This window comes from Oncorhynchus kisutch, linkage group LG24 (assembly GCF_002021735.2).
Source record: "Oncorhynchus kisutch isolate 150728-3 linkage group LG24, Okis_V2, whole genome shotgun sequence".
NCBI lineage: Eukaryota > Metazoa > Chordata > Actinopteri > Salmoniformes > Salmonidae > Oncorhynchus > Oncorhynchus kisutch.
Window position 1 is genome coordinate 37,821,856 of NC_034197.2, and position 21,424 is coordinate 37,843,279.

Here is a 21,424-nt window from a genome sequence, read left to right on the forward strand (position 1 = left end):
TGAATATCTGTAGAATGGCCACTAGAGGGTAGTATTGTATATCTGTAGAAGGGCCACTAGAGGGTAGTATATTGTATATTTGTATAAATGGCCACTAGAGGGTAGTATTGCATATCTGTAGAATGGCCACTAGAGGGTAGTATTGTATATTTGTATAAATGGCCACTAGAGGGTAGTATTGCATATCTGTAGAATGGCCACTAGAGGGTAGTATTGCATATCTGTAGAATGGCCACTAGAGGGTAGTATTGTATATTTGTAGAATGGCCACTTAAGGGTAGTATTGTATATCTGTAGAATGGCCACTAGAGGGAGGTATTGTATATTTGTAGAATGGCCACTCAAATCAAATCAAATGTTATTTGTCACATGCGCCCAATACAACAGTCTGTGACTAGGGTGGCTGGAGTCTATTGTATATCTGTAGGAAGACATTTCCCCTTTTAAGGTGTGAAATAATTGTTATAGTCTACGGGTCCAGCTGAATCAGATATGGTAAATACAGACGCATTAAGAAGCTGTTCCTCTGAGCTGAGTCAAGAGGTATGGTAGGTGGAGGCAGACAGACAGAGGTACTCACGTCATGTGGATCTCTGTGTAGATGTTGAGGAAGTATCCTCCTAGAAGATACCCTGCAGCTGGGCCCACGATGGCTGCTGTATAGAAGATCCCTGAGGAGCCAGACAGACAGAGACCAGAAAAGAGCTTCATTTAGGGTCTTCCTACATCCCCTCATTGTTACTAAAAGCATTGTAATTGGGACAAATCATTCACTAAACCCTTAACCTCAACTAAATCTTGTAATAAATAATGTGGTGACTAAAACTGCTTGGAGTAACTCTGGATTGTAAACTGTCATGGTCAAAACATATTGATACACCAGTAGCTAAGATGGGGAGAAGTCTGTCTATAATAAAGTGTTACTCTACATTCTTAACAGCAACAAGGCAGGTCCTGCCGGCCCTAGTTTTGTCACATCTGGACTAGTGTTCAGTCGTGTGGTCTGGTGCCACTAAGAGGGACCTCAGAAAATTACAACCGGCTCAGAACATGGCAGCACGGCTGGCCCTTGGATGTACACAGAGAGCTAACATTACTAATATGCCTGTCAATCTCTCCTGACTCTAAGTGGAGGAGAGATTGACTTCATCACTACTTGTATTTATGAGAGGTACTGACATGTTGAAAGCACCGAGCTGTCTGTTTAAATGACTAGCACACAGCTCAGACGCCCATACATACCCCACAAGACATGCCACCAGAGGTCTCTTCACAGTCCCCAAGTCCAGAACAGACTACGGGAGGCGTACAGTACTACATAGAGCCACGACTACATGGAACTCTATTCCACAGTACTACATAGAGCCATGACTACATGGAACTCTATTCCACAGTACTACATAGAGCCATGACTACATGGAACTCTATTCCACAGTACTACATAGAGCCATGACTACATGGAACTCTATTCCACAGTACTACATAGAGCCATGACTACATGGAACTCTATTCCACAGTACTACATAGAGCCATGACTACATGGAACTCTATTCCACAGTACTACATAGAGCCATGACTACATGGAACTCTATTCCACAGTACTACATAGTGCCATAACTACATGGAACTCTATTCCACAGTACTACATAGAGCCATGACTACATGGAACTCTATTCCACAGTACTACATAGAGCCATGACTACATGGAACTCTATTCCACAGTACTACATAGAGCCATGACTACATGGAACTCTATTCCACAGTACTACATAGAGCCATGACTACATGGAACTCTATCCACAGTACTACATAGAGCCATGACTACATGTAACTCTATTCCACAGTACTACATAGAGCCATGACTACATGGAACTCTATTCCACAGTACTACATAGAGCCATGACTACATGGAACTCTATTCCACAGTACTACATAGAGCCATAACTACATGGAACTCTATTCCACAGTACTACATAGAGCCATGACTACATGGAACTCTATTCCACAGTACTACATAGAGCCATAACTACATGGAACTCTATTCCACAGTACTACATAGAGCCATGACTACATGGAACTCTATTCCACAGTACTACATAGAGCCATGACTACATGGAACTCTATTCCACAGTACTACATAGAGCCATGACTACATGGAACTCTATTCCACAGTACTACATAGAGCCATGACTACATGGAACTCTATTCCACAGTACTACATAGAGCCATGACTACATGGAACTCTATTCCACAGTACTACATAGAGCCATGACTACATGGAACTCTATTCCACAGTACTACATAGAGCCATAACTACATGGAACTCTATTCCACAGTATTACATAGAGCCATAACTACATGGAACTCTATTCCACATTAAGTAACTCATGCTAGCAGTAGAATCAATATAAAAAACAGCTAATATCTAGAAAACAAAATCCATGTGTAAATGTGTATAGAGAAGTGGCCTGAGGGAACACACTTAATGTGTTGTAGACATGTGGTAGTAGAGTAGTGGTCTGAGGGAACACACTTAATGTGTTGTAGACATGTGGTAGTAGAGTAGTGGCCTGAGGGAACACACTTAATGTGTTGTAGACATGTGGTAGTAGAGTAGTGGTCTGAGGGAACACACTTAATGTGTTGTAGACATGTGGTAGTAGAGTAGTGGCCTGAGGGAACACACTTAATGTGTTGTAGACATGTGGTAGTAGAGTAGTGGCCTGAGGGAACACACTTAATGTGTTGTAGACATGTGGTAGTAGAGTAGTGGCCTGAGGGAACACACTTAATGTGTTGTAGACATGTGGTAGTAGAGAAGTGGCCTGAGGGAACACACTTAATGTGTTGTAGACATGTGGTAGTAGAGTAGTGGTCTGAGGGAACACACTTAATGTGTTGTAGACATGTGGTAGTAGAGTAGTGGCCTGAGGGAACACACTTAATGTGTTGTAGACATGTGGTAGTAGAGTAGTGGTCTGAGGGAACACACTTAATGTGTTGTAGACATGTGGTAGTAGAGTAGTGGCCTGAGGGAACACACTTAATGTGTTGTAGACATGTGGTAGTAGAGTAGTGGCCTGAGGGAACACACTTAATGTGTTGTAGACATGTGGTAGTAGAGTAGTGGCCTGAGGGAACACACTTAATGTGTTGTAGACATGTGGTAGTAGAGTAGTGGCCTGAGGGAACACACTTAATGTGTTGTAGACATGTGGTAGTAGAGTAGTGGTCTGAGGGAACACACTTAATGTGTTGTAGACATGTGGTAGTAGAGTAGTGGTCTGAGGGAACACACTTAATGTGTTGTAGACATGTGGTAGTAGAGTAGTGGCCTGAGGGAACACACTTAATGTGTTGTAGACATGTGGTAGTAGAGTAGTGGTCTGAGGGAACACAATGTGTTGTAGACATGTGGTAGTAGAGTAGTGGTCTGAGGGAACACACTTAATGTGTTGTAGATATGTGATAGTAGAGTAGTGGCCTGAGGGCACACAATGTGTTGTAGATATGTGGTAGTAGAGTAGTTGCTCTGAGGGAACACAATGTGTTGTAGATATGTGGTAGTAGAGTAGTGGTCTGAGGGAACACAATGTGTTGTAGATATGTGGTAGTAGAGTAGTGGTCTGAGGGAACACACTGTGTTGTAGATATGTGGTAGTAGAGTAGTGGTCTGAGGGAACACAATGTGTTGTAGATATGTGGTAGTAGAGTAGTGGTCTGAGGGAACACAATGTGTTGTAGATATGTGGTAGTAGAGTAGTGGCCTGAGGGAACACAATGTGTTGTAGATATGTGGTAGTAGAGTAGTGGTCTGAGGGAACACAATGTGTTGTAGATATGTGGTAGTAGAGTAGTGGCCTGAGGGAACACACTTAATGTGTTGTAGATATGTGGTAGTAGAGTAGTGGTCTGAGGGAACACAATGTGTTGTAGATATGTGGTAGTAGAGTAGTGGTCTGAGGGAACACAATGTGTTGTAGATATGTGGTAGTAGAGTAGTGGCCTGAGGGAACACACTTAATGTGTTGTGAAACATTTTAAACGGTCTATAACTGCCTGAATGTTGTGGTCTATAAATGTGGTCTATAAACGGTCTATAACTGCCTGAATGTTGCTGGGCCCCAGGAAGAGTAGCTGCTGCCTTGGCAACAGGTAATAGAGATCCTTAATACACAAAATACAATTGTTCCTGCCTCAACCGGGTTAAAAGACCTCATTGTTCCTTCTTTGATAAGTTCATATGAGTTGTTTATTTTTGATCAATAAGTTCACAGAGACAGACTGAGTCCATTCACTGAGTTCTCACTGAGGTCTTTGAAATGGTCATTGTGTTCTATTGCCTCTGTTGCCTCTGAAAGGAAAATAGCGGGGGGAGAGGCACAATTCAAAGGCATATTATTGACGTCTGTGGGGAAACTGCTGATTGGAAGACAGGGAAGGTCTAAGGGATGGTCAAATTGCCTGATTCAATAGAGAACAGATGTAGCAGGGGTTTCTGGGACTTGTCTGTTGGAGTTCAGTTGGAGACATAATGACATAATGTTACCCACAATCCAATTTGAACAACTGTATTCAACAACCAATCGACAGGGGTGTAAACAGTCTGTCACTGTTATAGAGTTAAACATTGCCATTCCGATCCATTAGATTACAATCCTCTCTACACGCATGATTTCACATCTAAAGCGTGTGTTTAGTGAGTCAGCCTAATGACCCTCATACCAATGAATCAGACTCTGCTCTCATCTGCACATCCTGTTTCCTGTCATTCTACCCTTGTCTGACAGTCTCACAGTATTCTGGTGGCTGCTGTGTCAGTCTGTGGTCTCTGACCACCCACACACACCTAATGCAGATGAAACCACATGGATATAATTCACACACAGTATCAGTCAGCCGTCACAAACACTGCCAGGACACGGTATCAGTCAGCGCCCACAAACACTGCCAGGACACGGTATCATTCAGCCACCACAAACACCACCAGGACACGGTATCAGTCAGCCACCACAACACGGTATCAGTCAGCCACCACAACACGGTATCAGTCAGCCACCACAACACAGTATCAGTCAGCCACCACAACACGGTATCAGTCAGCCACCACAACACGGTATCAGTCAGCCACCACAAACACTGCCAGGACACGGTATCATTCAGCCACCACAACACGGTATCAGTCAGCCGCCACAACACGGTATCAGTCAGCCGCCACAACACGGTATCAGTCAGCCGCCACAAACACCACCACAACACGGTATTAGTCAGCCACCACAAACACTGCCAGGACACGGTATCAGTCAGCCGCCACAACACGGTATCAGTCAGCCGCCACAACACGGTATCAGTCAGCCGCCACAACACGGTATCAGTCAGCCGCCACAACACGGTATCAGTCAGCCACCACAAACACCGGCAGCACAGAGAGAAGAAGAGTAGTAAAGACTATAGTCTACACCATATGAGAATCAAGTAAGCTGTGCTCTGCAGTTTACAGGTCCTTTGACACAGTACACTTGCATTTTTGTTTTACATTTAAATGAAACATTGTATCATTATTAAAAACAATGGAAACTTTTCTCTAGTGGATGATAAAGACATGCACCAGATGAATGAATATGAACAGGAAATACAAAACATCTCATAAAGAGATCGGAACGACGCTCACGGTGTTGTGCTCAGTGACTCACCGATGTACACCGGGGCATAGCTGGACTTGACGTTCTCGTCCAGGTAGGTGACGCCCAGAGTGTAGAGGGGCGTGGCTCCCACCCCATGCAGGAACTGGCCCAGCATGAAGACAAAGCGGTAGCTGGACAGGCCCCCACCCTCGTTATCATGGCAACGTCTGGTACGGTTCCCCGTACACACCCCTGTCTGCTCGGGCATGCTTACCTGGTACGGGGAAGTGGTGAAGTGAGGCAGGGCGAACACCAGAGATCCTAGCGCCATGACCAGCACCCCCCAGCCCAGCCAGCGAGGCTTGTGCCCCGTCCCACCAAAGTAACTGACGAAGGCCAGGCACACACAGGCAGCGATGTCGTAGGAGCTGGCGATGAGACCGGTCTGGTAGCTACGCAGGTCAAAACGTCTCTCTATGGAGGTCACCACGGTGTTGATGAAGCCGTTGATGATCATGCCCTGGAGGAAGGAGGCCACACACAGGAAGAACAGTACCCAGCGAGGGGTGTTGAAGCTCTGGATGACTCGGGGCGTCAGAGCCCCCCAGCCACACAGGCCTTCTGAGTGTGTGGGTATGAATGTGAGGCCCAGTGGGGTCTCCGCGGGTGCTTGGCCCGTGTAAAGCTGTCCAGGCAGCGGGGTAGCAGCCCGGGTGAGGATGATGTGGCGAGCGGGGCTGTTTCCAGCGGCGCTGCCGGGGCCTGAACCCACTGGGCTGTCCTCCTGAGAGTCTACAGGGCTGGGTGTCTCTAGGGAGGGGCACATAGGGCCGTCCTGGAGGTCCAGCAGCTCCTGCTTGGAGCTGAAGGAGGCGTCGGCAGTGAGTAGGATAGGCATGACCCCAGGGAGGGGCTCTCTGAGAGGGATAAAAGGCCTGGGAGAGCGAGTGCGTTGTAAGAAAGTGTTGACTTTCTCCTGTGGTCTAGTGTCTGTACTCTATCTCACCCAGGGTGTGGATATGCCACTGAGTAGTGAAAGTGTCTGCAAGTAGAAAGCAATCCTCTGCCAGTGGGGACCACTATACAGGGAAATGGACAGGATGTGCTTTACTGGGGCCTCTGGGAAACGTCCTCCTAAAAAAGGAGAGAGGAGAAGATTGTCAGACATTATCACAAGGTGTTCTTTTGAAAATATGCAAACATGGAGATTAAAAAAATGATGATTCTAATAAAACACGTGACCTTTAAATCTGAGCCAATTCCTTTCGGTCTAGTGCCTGCTGACAGACAGAGAGCATGTGTCTCTGGTTTAGCCCGGTCTCATGGTACTGTACTGCCTATTACCCTCCTGTGATGATGCCAGGGCGATGGAGAGGTCCAGAGGACCAGAACAAAACACTAAAGGGATTAGCTCTGCATGGGGGGAGCTGGTACAAGGACAGGCCAAGACACTAACACAACTACATTGTCCAGACCCACAGGTTCACCCCCAGACAAACACAGCAGTCATCTCACCATTTTACATAAAGACATACTGTATCTACTCAGTGAATGTTCCCTATATACTTTACTGGCTCTCAAGAGCATTGTCCTCCATGAATGACAGTTGAAATACTTTGAATAATATCTCTGATAAATGTATGCAAATGAACCCAGTGACCGCACATGGTGCTGTGGAACAGAAGGTAGAACACAGGCTAACAGGTGAACCAAAGGTCATTCATATGGTGATCAGCTGACCCCTGGATCTCTCACACCACCTCACCCCTCTTCACCCCACACCACCTCACCTCCACTTCTCATTCCCTAAAATGAAGAAATACATGAAAACGGATGGTAAGGCAGGGGTACTGAGGTGATTGGCTAACTCTGTAAATGGCTTTGCTTGTGTGTGTGTGTGTGTGTGTGTGTGGTTCAGACAGACAGCTGGCCACAGTTGAAATAGAAACACAGGGGCCTTATACAATAGGCATAGCAGGGGTTGCCCAGCTACCTGGGCAAGTGAACTGAGTAGTCATGCTAGTTGAGTGTGCTGGGAGGTTGCCCCATTGGGCAGTTGATTTAAAAAAGCAAGCTTGGAACACCTGTATTTGTGGAGTTTCCCCCATTCTTCTCTGCAGATCCTCTCAACCTCTGTCAGGTTGGATGAGGAGCGTCGCTGCACAGCTATTTTCAGGTCTCTCCAGAGATTTTAGATTGGGTCCAAGTCTGGGCTCTGGGCCACTCAAGGACATTCAGAGACTTGTCCCGAAGCCACTCCTGCGTTGTCTTGGCTGTGTGCTTAGGGTCGTTGTCCTGTTGGAAGGTGAACATTTGCCCCAGTTTGAGGTCCTGAGCGCTCTGGAGCAGGTTTTTTTATCAGGTTTTTTAGCCACCACCATGCTTCACCGTAGGGATGGTGCCAGGTTTCCTCTAGAAGTGATGCTTGGCATTCAGGCCAGAGAATCAGGCCAGAGAATCTTGTTTCTCATGGTCTGAGAGTCCTTTAGGTGCCTTTTGGCAAACTCCAAGAGGGCTGTCATGTGCATTTTACTGAGGAGTGGCTTCCATTTGGCCACTCTACCATAAAGGCCTGATTGGTGGAGTGCTGCAGAGATAGTTGTCCTTCTGGAAGGTTCTCCCATCTCCACAGAGGAACTCTGGAGCTCTGTCAGAGTGACCATCTGAGTCTTGGACACCTCCCTGACTTCTCCTCCGATTTCCCAGTTTAGCCAGGTGACCAGCTCTAGGAAGAGTCATGGTGGTTCCAAATGTATTCCATTTAAGAATGATTCTTAAAAAAAAAAAAAAACTTATTTCCAATGACGGCCTAGGAACAGTAACTGCCTTGTTCAGGGGCAGAACGACAGATCTTTACCTTGTCAGTTCTGGGATTCGATCTAGCAACCTTTCGGTTACTGGTCCAACGCTCTAACCACTAGGCTACTTGTCGCCCCAGTGGTCTTGGGGACCTTCAATGATGCAGACATTTTTTGGTACCCTTCCCCAGATCTGTGCCTCGGCACAATCCTGTCTCGGAGCCCTACGGACAAGTCCTTCGACCTCATGGCTTGGTTTTTGCTCTGACATGCACTGTCAACTGTGGGACCTTATATAGACAGGTGTGTGCCTTTCCAAATCATGTTTAATCAATTGAATTTACCACAGGTTGGAATCCAATCAAGTTGTAGGAACATCTCAAGGATGATCAATGGAAACGGGATGCACCGGAGCTCCATTTCGAGTCTCATAGAGAAGGGTCTGATTACTTATGTAAATAAGGTATATCTTTTTGTTTGTTAGTTTTTTTGCAAACATTTCTGAAAGCCTGTATTCGCGTTGTCATTAGGGGATATTGTGTGTAGATTGATGAGGGAAACATGTATTAAATCCATTTGAAAATAAGGCTGTAACGTAACAGAATGTGGGAAAGGGGGTCTGAATACTTTCTGAATGTACATGGCAGTTGGACAAGTTGAATCTGCTCTGAGAATTGTTTTGCTGATAACCAAATGAAAAATAATTCCAGTACTGATGTTTCTGATTCCTCCCCTGTGTGTAGGTGAAAGGCAGACAATACACAGTAAGGCACTTCTACGTGTAAATAGCTCATTTACATGTTTTCGGTCAAGTGATCATAATCTTCGGGCAACCAACTAATAGTCCTGATTTTCCCAATGGGCAAGTGCCTTTCAGACTTGATGTCAATCCCTGAAATACTTGCTTTCAGACTTTATGTCATTCGCTGAAATACTTGCTTTCAGACTTTATGTCAATCGCTTGCAAAGTACACAGTAGCCAACATTGCCTTTGCTTTCATTCTCCCTTGAAGAGTTTACCAGCTAATCAAATTCTACCGTTCAGACTCCATCTCATCAAACCTATCCCAACACGAAAACAGCAATCAAAAATGAAGTGAAAGCATTTAGTCAGATAACACTTGAATATTTCTATGAAGGACACCAGTCTTACCTTATCAAACACACTCCTTGTTGCTTGGTTTGTAGAGACCATTTTCTGTTTTGATTTTTGAAACCATTCTATTGAATATAATGTAACTGCGTAAAGAACTTCCAGGACACCTGCAGAAACAGTTTGGCCTGCCAACCTTCTCCAGAACTATAAACATGTGATGTCTTGTTCAATGGTCGCTAAAACCCATATAATTTTATTGGTTCCTTTTCTTAATGTTTGGTTGAGTATTACGAAAGAAAAGCTAACAACCGTTTTAAAAACATATCATTAAAGTGAGCACAGTGCTGTTAGCTTTTATTCTGAGGGACTCGTTTTAAGAAACTCCTCTTTTCTTGCTTAGTTTTGGGAGCTACGCAGAATCCCCCCCCCCCCCCCTCTTCTTTCACATAACCTATTAGCCTAATACTCCTCTCCTCGGTACAACATCATTTACTTCATTTAGTTAACAATATAATCAGATTGAGGAAAATAATTCCTTGGATTCACCATACTGTTTTTTTCTCTCAATGTTTTCTCAATTACTCTTCAATACCAATCATGAAGCACGACAGCAAACACTAAGTCAATATTAAGCACGATTAACATCCTACCTCCACACCTCCTCATGGTAATCCCAAATATATCCTACAGAAGAGAGAGCGAGAGAGCAAGGCTGATGATAGAAACAGAGTCAGGGAGAGAGATAAAGACTGAGGTATCCCAGGTTCTAAGCCCGTCTCTCCAAGCCTCTTCAATAAAATAGACGGCACAACGCAAATCCTGCTGATGACGGCCCAAGTGGAACAGCCCACCACTACAGTAGCTAATCCTGTGTAACTAGCTAGAGCTTACTACCACCTCCCATTGACCATCTTACTGGACCCAGAACCCCCCCCCCCCCCCCCCCCCACCACTGTATTATACAGTATAATATAACATAATATCATATATAATAACCACTGTATTATACAGTATAATATAAAATCATATATCAATAACCGATGAATAATACAGTATAATATAACATAATATCATATATAATAACCACATAACCATATACTATTTTCGGCTAACACATCTCAGGGATCAGAGGTCAAAAGGTGAATTGCAAACAATGGTAACTAGTGTAAATGCAACCTCATTAACTGAACAGATATGCACTAGAGCAGAACAGTTATGTTGTAATGTGAATGTTGTGTGTGAATAGAGAACTGAATAGCACTACAGCTGTTCTGAAGTGATTTATCACCGTTGTAACCTGCTTAGGGATAGTGTGTGTGTGTGTGTGTGTGTCTTCAGACATGATAGACTACCGCTATACATGACCTTTGACCTCTGTTAACCATGAGGCCCTGTGGAGAATCCTCCTGATGTGGCTGCCCTACACAATGTGTTAACATCCTCCACTTCCTGCATGCCGGTGTGTCATTCTCTCTGGTAGTGAAACCACAGAGCCAATCGAGATAAAGACCGAAGTAAAGCAAGGCTGGGTCATCGCAACAACCCTCTTCTGGCTGGAATGGGTCCACTTACAGAGAGCAGACTGTCCATAGGCATAAACATCACTTACAGGACAGATGGGAACATATTCAATATTATCAGTTTTAGAGCCAAGTCAAGAACCACAACCACAAGCACTTCTGTGAGTGCCTGCTCAGAAGCTGGCCATCGTGATGAGGCATCAACTCCTCCGGTATAGAAGCCATCGTGATGAGGCATCAACTCCTCCGGTATAGAAGCCATCAAAATCAGGCATCAACTCCTCCGGTATAGAAGCCATCGTAATGAGGCATCAACTCCTCCGGTATAGAAGCCATCGTATTGAGACATCAACTCCTCCAGAACCATGTCCAGCCAGCCACCTCCAGAACCATGTCCAGCCAGCCACCTCCAGAACCATGTCCAGCCAGCCACCTCCAGAACCATGTCCAGCCAGCCACCTCCAGAACCATGTCCAGCCAGCCACCTCCAGAACCATGTCCAGCCAGACCCAAACAACAACGTGGGAACCATGATAACTGGAGGGAAACGATACTGGACTACGAGGGATCTCAAAGGATGGTCTCTCTCCATCTCTAAAACACACACTATCAGAGGTTATTTTATTTATTTATTTTTATTTATTTTACCTTTATTTAACCAGGTAGGCAAGTTGAGAACAAGTTCTCATTTACAATTGCGACCTGGCCAAGATAAAGCAAAGCAGTTCGACAGATAAAACGACACAGAGTTACACATGGAGTAAAAACAAACATACAGTCAATAATGCAGTATAAACAAGTCTATATACAATGTGAGCAAATGAGGTGAGAAGGGAGGTAAAGGCAAAAAAGGCCATGATGGCAAAGTAAATACAATATAGCAAGTAAAATACTGGAATGGTAGTTTTGCAATGGAAGAATGTGCAAAGTAGAAATAAAAAATAATGGGGTGCAAAGGAGCAAAATAAATAAATAAATAAAAATTAAATACAGTTGGGAAAGAGGTAGTTGTTTGGGCTAAATTATAGGTGGGCTATGTACAGGTGCAGTAATCTGTGAGCTGCTCTGACAGTTGGTGCTTAAAGCTAGTGAGGGAGATAAGTGTTTCCAGTTTCAGAGATTTTTGTAGTTCGTTCCAGTCATTGGCAGCAGAGAACTGGAAGGAGAGGCGGCCAAAGAAAGAATTGGTTTTGGGGGTGACTAGAGAGATATACCTGCTGGAGCGTGTGCTACAGGTGGGAGATGCTATGGTGACCAGCGAGCTGAGATAAGGGGGGACTTTACCTAGCAGGGTCTTGTAGATGACATGGAGCCAGTGGGTTTGGCGACGAGTATGAAGCGAGGGCCAGCCAACGAGAGCGTACAGGTCGCAATGGTGGGTAGTATATGGGGCTTTGGTGATAAAACGGATTGCACTGTGATAGACTGCATCCAATTTGTTGAGTAGGGTATTGGAGGCTATTTTGTAAATGACATCGCCAAAGTCGAGGATTGGTAGGATGGTCAGTTTTACAAGGGTATGTTTGGCAGCATGAGTGAAGGATGCTTTGTTGCGAAATAGGAAGCCAATTCTAGATTTAACTTTGGATTGGAGATGTTTGATATGGGTCTGGAAGGAGAGTTTACAGTCTAACCAGACACCTAAGTATTTGTAGTTGTCCACGTATTCTAAGTCAGAGCCGTCCAGAGTAGTGATGTTGGACAGGCGGGTAGGTGCAGGTAGCGATCGGTTGAAGAGCATGCATTTAGTTTTACTTGTATTTAAGAGCAATTGGAGGCCACGGAAGGAGAGTTGTATGGCATTGAAGCTTGCCTGGAGGGTTGTTAACACAGTGTCCAAAGAAGGGCCGGAAGTATACAGAATGGTGTCGTCTGCGTAGAGGTGGATCAGGGACTCACCAGCAGCAAGAGCGACCTCATTGATGTATACAGAGAAGAGAGTCGGTCCAAGAATTGAACCCTGTGGCACCCCCATAGAGACTGCCAGAGGTCCGGACAGCAGACCCTCCGATTTGACACACTGAACTCTATCAGAGAAGTAGTTGGTGAACCAGGCGAGGCAATCATTTGAGAAACCAAGGCTGTCGAGTCTGCCGATGAGGATATGGTGATTGACAGAGTCGAAAGCCTTGGCCAGATCAATGAATACGGCTGCACAGTAATGTTTCTTATCGATGGCGGTTAAGATATCGTTTAGGACCTTGAGCGTGGCTGAGGTGCACCCATGACCAGCTCTGAAACCGGATTGCATAGCAGAGAAGGTATGGTGAGATTCGAAATGGTCGGTAATCTGTTTGTTGACTTGGCTTTCGAAGACCTTAGAAAGGCACGGTAGGATAGATATAGGTCTGTAGCAGTTTGGGTCAAGAGTGTCCCCCCCTTTGAAGAGGGGGATGACCGCAGCTGCTTTCCAATCTTTGGGAATCTCAGACGACACGAAAGAGAGGTTGAACAGGCTAGTAATAGGGGTGGCAACAATTTCGGCAGATAATTTTAGAAAGAAAGGGTCCAGATTGTCTAGCCCGGCTGATTTGTAGGGGTCCAGATTTTGCAGCTCTTTCAGAACATCAGCTGAATGGATTTGGGAGAAGGAGAAATGGGGAAGGCTTGGGCGAGTTGCTGTTGGGGGTGCAGTGCTGTTGTCCGGGGTAGGAGTAGCCAGGTGGAAAGCATGGCCAGCCGTAGAAAAATGCTTATTGAAATTCTCAATTATGGTGGATTTATCAGTGGTGACAGTGTTTCCTATCTTCAGTGCAGTGGGCAGCTGGGAGGAGGTGTTCTTATTCTCCATGGACTTTACAGTGTCCCAGAACTTTTTTGAGTTAGTGTTGCAGGAAGCAAATTTCTGCTTGAAAAAGCTAGCCTTGGCTTTTCTAACTGCCTGTGTATAATGATTTCTAGCTTCCCTGAACAGCTGCATATCACGGGGCTGTTCGATGCTAATGCAGAACGCCATAGGATGTTTTTGTGTTGGTTAAGGGCAGTCAGGTCTGGGGAGAACCAAGGGCTATATCTGTTCCTGGTTCTAAATTTCTTAAATGGGGCATGTTTATTTAAGATGGTTAGGAAGGCATTTTTAAAAAATATCCAGTTATGTACACCAGTAGCTTTTCAGTCCAATAAGTGCCTCGACTTCCCTCTCCCTAACCAGCTGAAACATACAGGCGTTCCCTGAGTGTCACTTTACAGGTTAAATCAAAGCTGCTGCTTTCAGGATCATATACTGGAGCCTCTGCCCAGAGTCCACATAGATAATACCACAAGGCTGATATCCACAGCCGTGATGACATCAGAGTTCACTACAGGTCAAACGTTTTAGAACACCTACTCATTCAAGGGTTTTTCTTTATTTTTACTATTTTATACATTGTACAATAATAGTGAAGACATCAAAACTATGAAATAACACATATGGAATCATGTAGTAACCAAAAAAGTGATAAACAAATCAAAATATATTTTACATTTGAGATTCTTCAAATAGCCACCATTTGCCTTGATGACAGCTTTGCACAGTCATGGCATTCTGGTAACTCTAAACTTAAAACCACACCTAATGTCCTAGCACTACTGTATGAAGTGATGGCACTGTTAAGGTGTGGTACTGTTCAAATCAAATCAAACTTTATTTGCCACATGCGCCGAATTATAACAGGTGTAGACTTTACTGGGAAATGCTGACATACAAGTCCTTAACCAACAGGTGTAGACTTTACTGGGAAATGCTGACTTACAAGCCCTTAACCAACAGGTGTAGACTTTACTGTGAAATGCTGACTTACAAGCCCTTAACCAACAGGTGTAGACTTTACTGGGAAATGCTGACTTACAAGCCCTTAACCAACAGGTGTAGACTTTACTGTGAAATGCTGACTTACAAGCCCTTAACCAACAGGTGAAGACTTTACTGGGAAATGCTGACATACAAGCCCTTAACCAACAGGTGTAGACTTTACTGGGAAATGCTGACTTACAAGCCCTTAACCAACAGGTGTAGACTTTACTGTGAAATGCTGACTTACAAGCCCTTAACCAACAGGTGTAGACTTTACTGTGAAATGCTGACTTACAAGCCCTTAACCAACAGGTGTAGACTTTACTGGGAAATGCTGACTTACAAGCCCTTAACCAACAGTGCAGTTCAAGAAGAAGAAAATATTTAGCAAGGAGACTAAAATACAAAGTAACACAATAAGAATAATGAGGCTATATACAGGGGGTACCGGTACAGAGTCAGTGTGGAGGCTATATACAGGGGGTACCGGTACAGAGTCAGTGTGGAGGCTATATACAGGGGGTACTGGTACAGAGTCAATGTGGAGGCTATATACAGGGGGTACCGGTACAGAGTCAATGTGGAGGTTATATACAGGGGGTACCGGTACAGAGTCAGTGTGGAGGCTATATACAGGGGGTACCGGTACAGAGTCAGTGTGGAGGCTATATACAGGGGGTACCGGTACAGAGTCAGTGTGGAGGCTATATACAGGGGGTACCGGTACAGAGTCAGTGTGGAGGCTATATACAGGGGGTACCGGTACAGAGTCAATGTGGAGGCTATATACAGGTGGTACCGGTACAGAGTCAGTGTGGAGGCTATATACAGGGGACACCGGTACCGAGTCAGTGTGGAGGCTATATACAGGTGGTACCGGTACAGAGTCAGTGTGGAGGTTATATACAGGGGGTACCGGTACCAAGTCAGTGTGGAGGTTATATACAGGGGGTACCGGTACAGAGTCAATGTGGAGGCTATATACAGGGGGTACCGGTACCGAGTCAGTGTGGAGGTTATATACAGGTGTTACCGGTACAGAGTCAATGTGGAGGCTATATACAGGGGGTACCGGTACAGAGTCAATGTGGAGGCTATATACAGGGGGTACCGGTACAGAGTCAGTGTGGAGGCTATATACAGGGGGTACCGGTACCGAGTCAGTGTGGAGGTTATATACAGGGGGTACCGGTACAGAGTCAGTGTGGAGGTTATATACAGGGGGTACCAGTACAGAGTCAGTGTGGAGGTTATATACAGGGGGTACCGGTACCAAGTCAGTGTGGAGGTTATATACAGGGGGTACCGGTACAGAGTCAATGTGGAGGCTATATACAGGGGGTACCGGTACAGAGTCAGTGTGGAGGCTATATACAGGGGGTACCGGTACAGAGTCAGTGTGGAGGCTATATACAGGGGGTACCGGTACAGAGTCAGTGTGGAGGCTATATACAGGGGGTACCGGTACAGAGTCAATGTGGAGGCTATATACAGGTGGTACCGGTACAGAGTCAGTGTGGAGGCTATATACAGGGGACACCGGTACCGAGTCAGTGTGGAGGCTATATACAGGTGGTACCGGTACAGAGTCAGTGTGGAGGTTATATACAGGGGGTACCGGTACCGAGTCAGTGTGGAGGTTATATACAGGGGGTACCGGTACAGAGTCAGTGTGGAGGCTATATACAGGGGGTACCGGTACAGAGTCAGTGTGGAGGTTATATACAGGGGACAACGGTACAGAGTCAGTGTGGAGGTTATATACAGGGGGTACCAGTACAGAGTCAGTGTGGAGGTTATATACAGGGGGTACCGGTACAGAGTCAGTGTGGAGGCTATATACAGGGGGTACCGGTACCGAGTCAGTGTGGAGGTTATATACAGGGGGTACCGGTACAGAGTCAGTGTGGAGGCTATATACAGGGGGTACCGGTACAGAGTCAGTGTGGAGGTTATATACAGGGGACACCGGTACAGAGTCAGTGTGGAGGTTATATACAGGGGGTACCAGTACAGAGTCAGTGTGGAGGTTATATACAGGGGGTACCAGTACAGAGTCAGTGTGGAGGTTATATACAGGGGGTACCGGTACCAAGTCAGTGTGGAGGTTATATACAGGGGGTACCGGTACAGAGTCAATGTGGAGGCTATATACAGGGGGTACCGGTACCGAGTCAGTGTGGAGGTTATATACAGGTGGTACCGGTACAGAGTCAATGTGGAGGCTATATACAGGGGGTACCGGTACAGAGTCAATGTGGAGGCTATATACAGGGGGTACCGGTACAGAGTCAGTGTGGAGGTTATATACAGGGGGTACCAGTACAGAGTCAGTGTGGAGGTTATATACAGGGGGTACCGGTACCAAGTCAGTGTGGAGGTTATATACAGGGGGTACCGGTACAGAGTCAATGTGGAGGCTATATACAGGGGGTACCGGTACCGAGTCAGTGTGGAGGTTATATACAGGTGGTACCGGTACAGAGTCAATGTGGAGGCTATATACAGGGGGCACCGGTACCGAGTCAGTGTGGAAGTTATATACAGGGGGCACCGGTACAGAGTCAGTGTGGAGGCTATATACAGGGGGCACCGGTACAGAGTCAGTGTGGAGGCTATATACAGGGGGCACCGGTACAGAGTCAGTGTGGAGGCTATATACAGGGGGCACCGGTACCGAGTCAGTGTGGAGGCTATATACAGGGGGCACCGGTACCGAGTCAGTGTGGAGGCTATATACAGGGGGTACCGGTACCGAGTCAGTGTGGAGGCTATATACAGGGGGCACCGGTACCGAGTCAGTGTGGAGGCTATATACAGGGGGCACCGGTACCGAGTCAGTGTGGAGGCTATATACAGGGGGTACCGGTACCAAGTCAGTGTGGAGGCTATATACAGGGGGCACCGGTACCGAGTCAGTGTGGAGGCTATATACAGGGGGCACCGGTACCGAGTCAGTGTGGAGGCTATATACAGGGGGCACCGGTACCGAGTCAGTGTGGAGGCTATATACAGGGGGCACTGGTACCGAGTCAGTGTGGAGGCTATATACAGGGGGCACCGGTACCGAGTCAGTGTGGAGGCTATATACAGGGGGCACCGGTACCGAGTCAGTGTGGAGGCTATATACAGGGGGCACCGGTACCGAGTCAGTGTGGAGGCTATATACAGGGGGCACCGGTACCGAGTCAGTGTGGAGGCTATATACAGGGGGCACCAGTACCGAGTCAGTGTGGAGGCTATATACAGGGGGCACCGGTACCGAGTCAGTGTGGAGGCTATATACAGGGGGCACCGGTACCGAGTCAGTGTGGAGGCTATGTACAGGGGGCACCGGTACCGAGTCAGTGTGGAAGTTATATACAGGGGGGTACTTGTACTGAGTCAGTGTGGAGGTTATATACAGGGGGGTACTTGTACTGAGTCAGTGTGGAGGCTATATACAGGGGGCACCGGTACTGAGTCAGTGTGGAAGTTATATACAGGGGGCACCTGTACCGAGTCAGTGTGGAGGTTATATACAGGGGGCACCGGTACCGAGTCAGTGTGGAGGCTATATACAGGGGGCACCGGTACCGAGTCAGTGTGGAAGTTATATACAGGGGGTAGTAGTTAGCTACACCAGTAGTTAGCTACACCAGTAGTTAGACTACACCAGTAGTAAAATACACCAGTAGTTACCTACACCAGTAGTAAAATACACCAGTAGTTAGCTACACCAGTAGTTAGCTACACCAGTAGTTAGCTACACCAGTAGTAAAATACACCAGTAGTTACCTACACCAGCAGTTACCTCCACCAGTAGTTACCTACACCAGTATTAAAATACACCAGTAGTTACCTACACCAGTAGTTAGACTACACCAGTAGTAAAATACACCAGTAGTTAGCTACACCAGTAGTAAAATACACCAGTAGTTACCTCCACCAGTAGTAAAATACACCAGTAGTTACCTACACCAGTAGTAAAATACACCATTAGTTACCTCCACCAGTAGTTACATACCAGTAGTTACCTCCACCAGTAGTTACCTCCACCAGTAGTAAAATACACCAGTAGTTAGCTACACCAGTAGTAAAATACACCAGTAGTTAGCTACACCAGTAGTTAGCTACACCAGTAGTAAAATACACCAGTAGTTACCTACACCAGTAGTTACCTACACCAGTAGTAAAATAGACCAGTAGTTACCTACACCAGTAGTTAGACTACACCAGTAGTTAGACTACACCAGTAGTAAAATACACCAGTAGTTACCTACACCAGTAGTAAAATACACCAGTAGTTACCTACAGCAGTAGTTACCTCCACCAGTAGTTAACCTACACCAGTAGTAAAATAAACCAGTAGTTACCTACACCAGTAGTTAGCTACACCAGTAGTTAGACTACACCAGTAGTAAAACACACCAGTAGTTACCTCCACCAGTAGTTACCTCCACCAGTAGTTACCTACACCAGTAGTAAAATAAACCAGTAGTTACCTACACCAGTAGTTACATACACCAGTAGTTACATACACCAGTAGTTACATACACCAGTAGTTACCTACACCAGTACATCAGTAGTTAGCTACACCAGTAGTTACCTACACCAGTACACCAGTAGTTATCTACACCAGTAGTTACCTACACCAGTAGGTACCTACACCAGTAGTTACATACACCAGTAGTTACATACACCAGTAATTACCTACACCAGTAGTTACATACACCAGTAGTTACATACACCAGTAGTTACCTACACCAGTAGTTACATACACCAGTAGTTACATACACCAGTAGTTACCTACACCAGTAGTTACATACACCAGTAGTTACATACACCAGTAGTTACCTACACCAGTAGTTACATACACCAGTAGTTACCTACACCAGTAGTTACCTACACCAGTAGTTACATACACCAGTAGTTACCTACACCAGTACATCAGTAGTTAGCTACACCAGTAGTTACCTACACCAGTACAGCAGTAGTTATCTACACCAGTAGTTACCTACACCAGTACACCAGTATTTATTTAAACCAGTAGTTACTTACACCAGTAGTTACCTACACCAGTAGTTACCTACACCAGTACATCAGTAGTTACCTACACCAGTAGTTACCTACACCAGTACACCAGTAGTTATTTAAACCAGTAGTTAGCTACACCAGTAGTTACCTACACCAGTAGTTACCTACACCAGTACACCAGTAGTTATTTAAACCAGTAGTTACATACACCAGTAGTTACCTACACCAGTAGTTACCTACACCAGTAGTTACCTACACCAGTAGTTACCTACACCAGTAGTTACATACACCAGTACATCAGTAGTTACATACACCAGCAGTTACCTACACCAGTAGTTACATACACCAGTAGTTACCTTCACCAGTAGTTACCTACACCAGTACACCAGTAGTTACCTACACCAGTAGTTACCTACACCAGTACACCAGTAGTTATTTAAACCAGTAGTTAGCTACACCAGTAGTTACCTACACCAGTACACCAGTAGTTAGCTACACCAGTAGTTAGCTACACCAGTAGTTAGCTACACCAGTACACCAGTAGTTAGCTACACCAGTAGTTAGCTACACCAGTACACCAGTAGTTACCTACACCAGTAGTTAGCGACACCAGTAGTTACCTACACCAGTAGTTAGCGACACCAGTAGTTACCTACACCAGTACATCAGTAGTTAGCTACACCAGTAGTTACCTACACCAGTACACCAGTAGTTAGCTACACCAGTAGTTAGCTACACCAGTAGTTACCTACACCATTACACCAGTAGTTATTTAAACCAGTAGTTACCTACACCAGTAGTTAGCTACACCAGTAGTTAGCTACATCAGTAGTTAGCTACACCAGTAGTTAGCTATACCAGTAGTTAACTGCACCAGTAGTTAACTGCACCAGTAGTTAGCTACACCAGTAGTTATCTACACAAGTACACCAGTAGTTATCTACACCATTCATTACCTACACCAGAAGTTAGCTATTCCAGTAGTTACCTACACCAGTACACCAGTAGTTAGCTACACCAGTAGTTAGCTACGCCATTAGTTAACTATACCAGTAGTTAACTATACCAGTAGTTAACTGCACCAGTAGTTAACTGCACCATTAGGTAACTAGACCAGTAGTTAGCTACACCATTAGTTAGCTACATCAGTAGTTAGCTACACCATTCATTAACTACACCATGCGTTAGCTACAGCAGTAGTTAGCTACACCATTAGTTAGCTACACCATTAGTTAACTAGATCATTAGTTAGCTACACCGCTACATGGCTAAAAATGACTTTCCTGCACTGTCGGTGACATCATCATTTTTAGGTTTAAGTTTGGTAATATGGTACAGGAACTTGACGCTGACCCTGGACGGACTTTGAGAGGAAAATATCAAACTAAACATATTTTAAAATCAATAATTTGGGAAAGTACTGTATGATAAAAAAAAACAGTGTATTGTGAAAGAATGGCCCGAGCATGTGCTATGTTTGATTCTGGGAGAAGAGTATGGTCCAATGGTAACGTCATAGGAGGAAAAAAAGAAAAATCAACCAATCAAAACTAACCAGGGTACAGCCCTCTAAGACTGTGGTCTTTCAGCCCCAG

The 21,424-nt window shown here is 45.4% G+C and overlaps 1 protein-coding gene across 2 annotated transcripts in view; it reads right to left on the reverse strand.

Moving 5' to 3' along the window:
* Nucleotides 1-21,424, reverse strand: part of LOC109869096 (solute carrier organic anion transporter family member 4A1-like) — a 109,842-nt gene that overhangs the window by 69,043 nt on the left and 19,375 nt on the right. For both annotated transcript variants that reach the window (XM_031804103.1, XM_031804102.1), the window contains exons 2-3: nucleotides 5,694-6,758; nucleotides 581-671 (exon numbers count right to left, since the gene is read on the reverse strand). In XM_031804103.1, coding sequence (XP_031659963.1) covers nucleotides 581-671; nucleotides 5,694-6,522 — 920 coding nt within the window. In that variant the 5' untranslated portion in view covers nucleotides 6,523-6,758. The remainder of the gene's footprint in view (nucleotides 1-580; nucleotides 672-5,693; nucleotides 6,759-21,424) is intronic.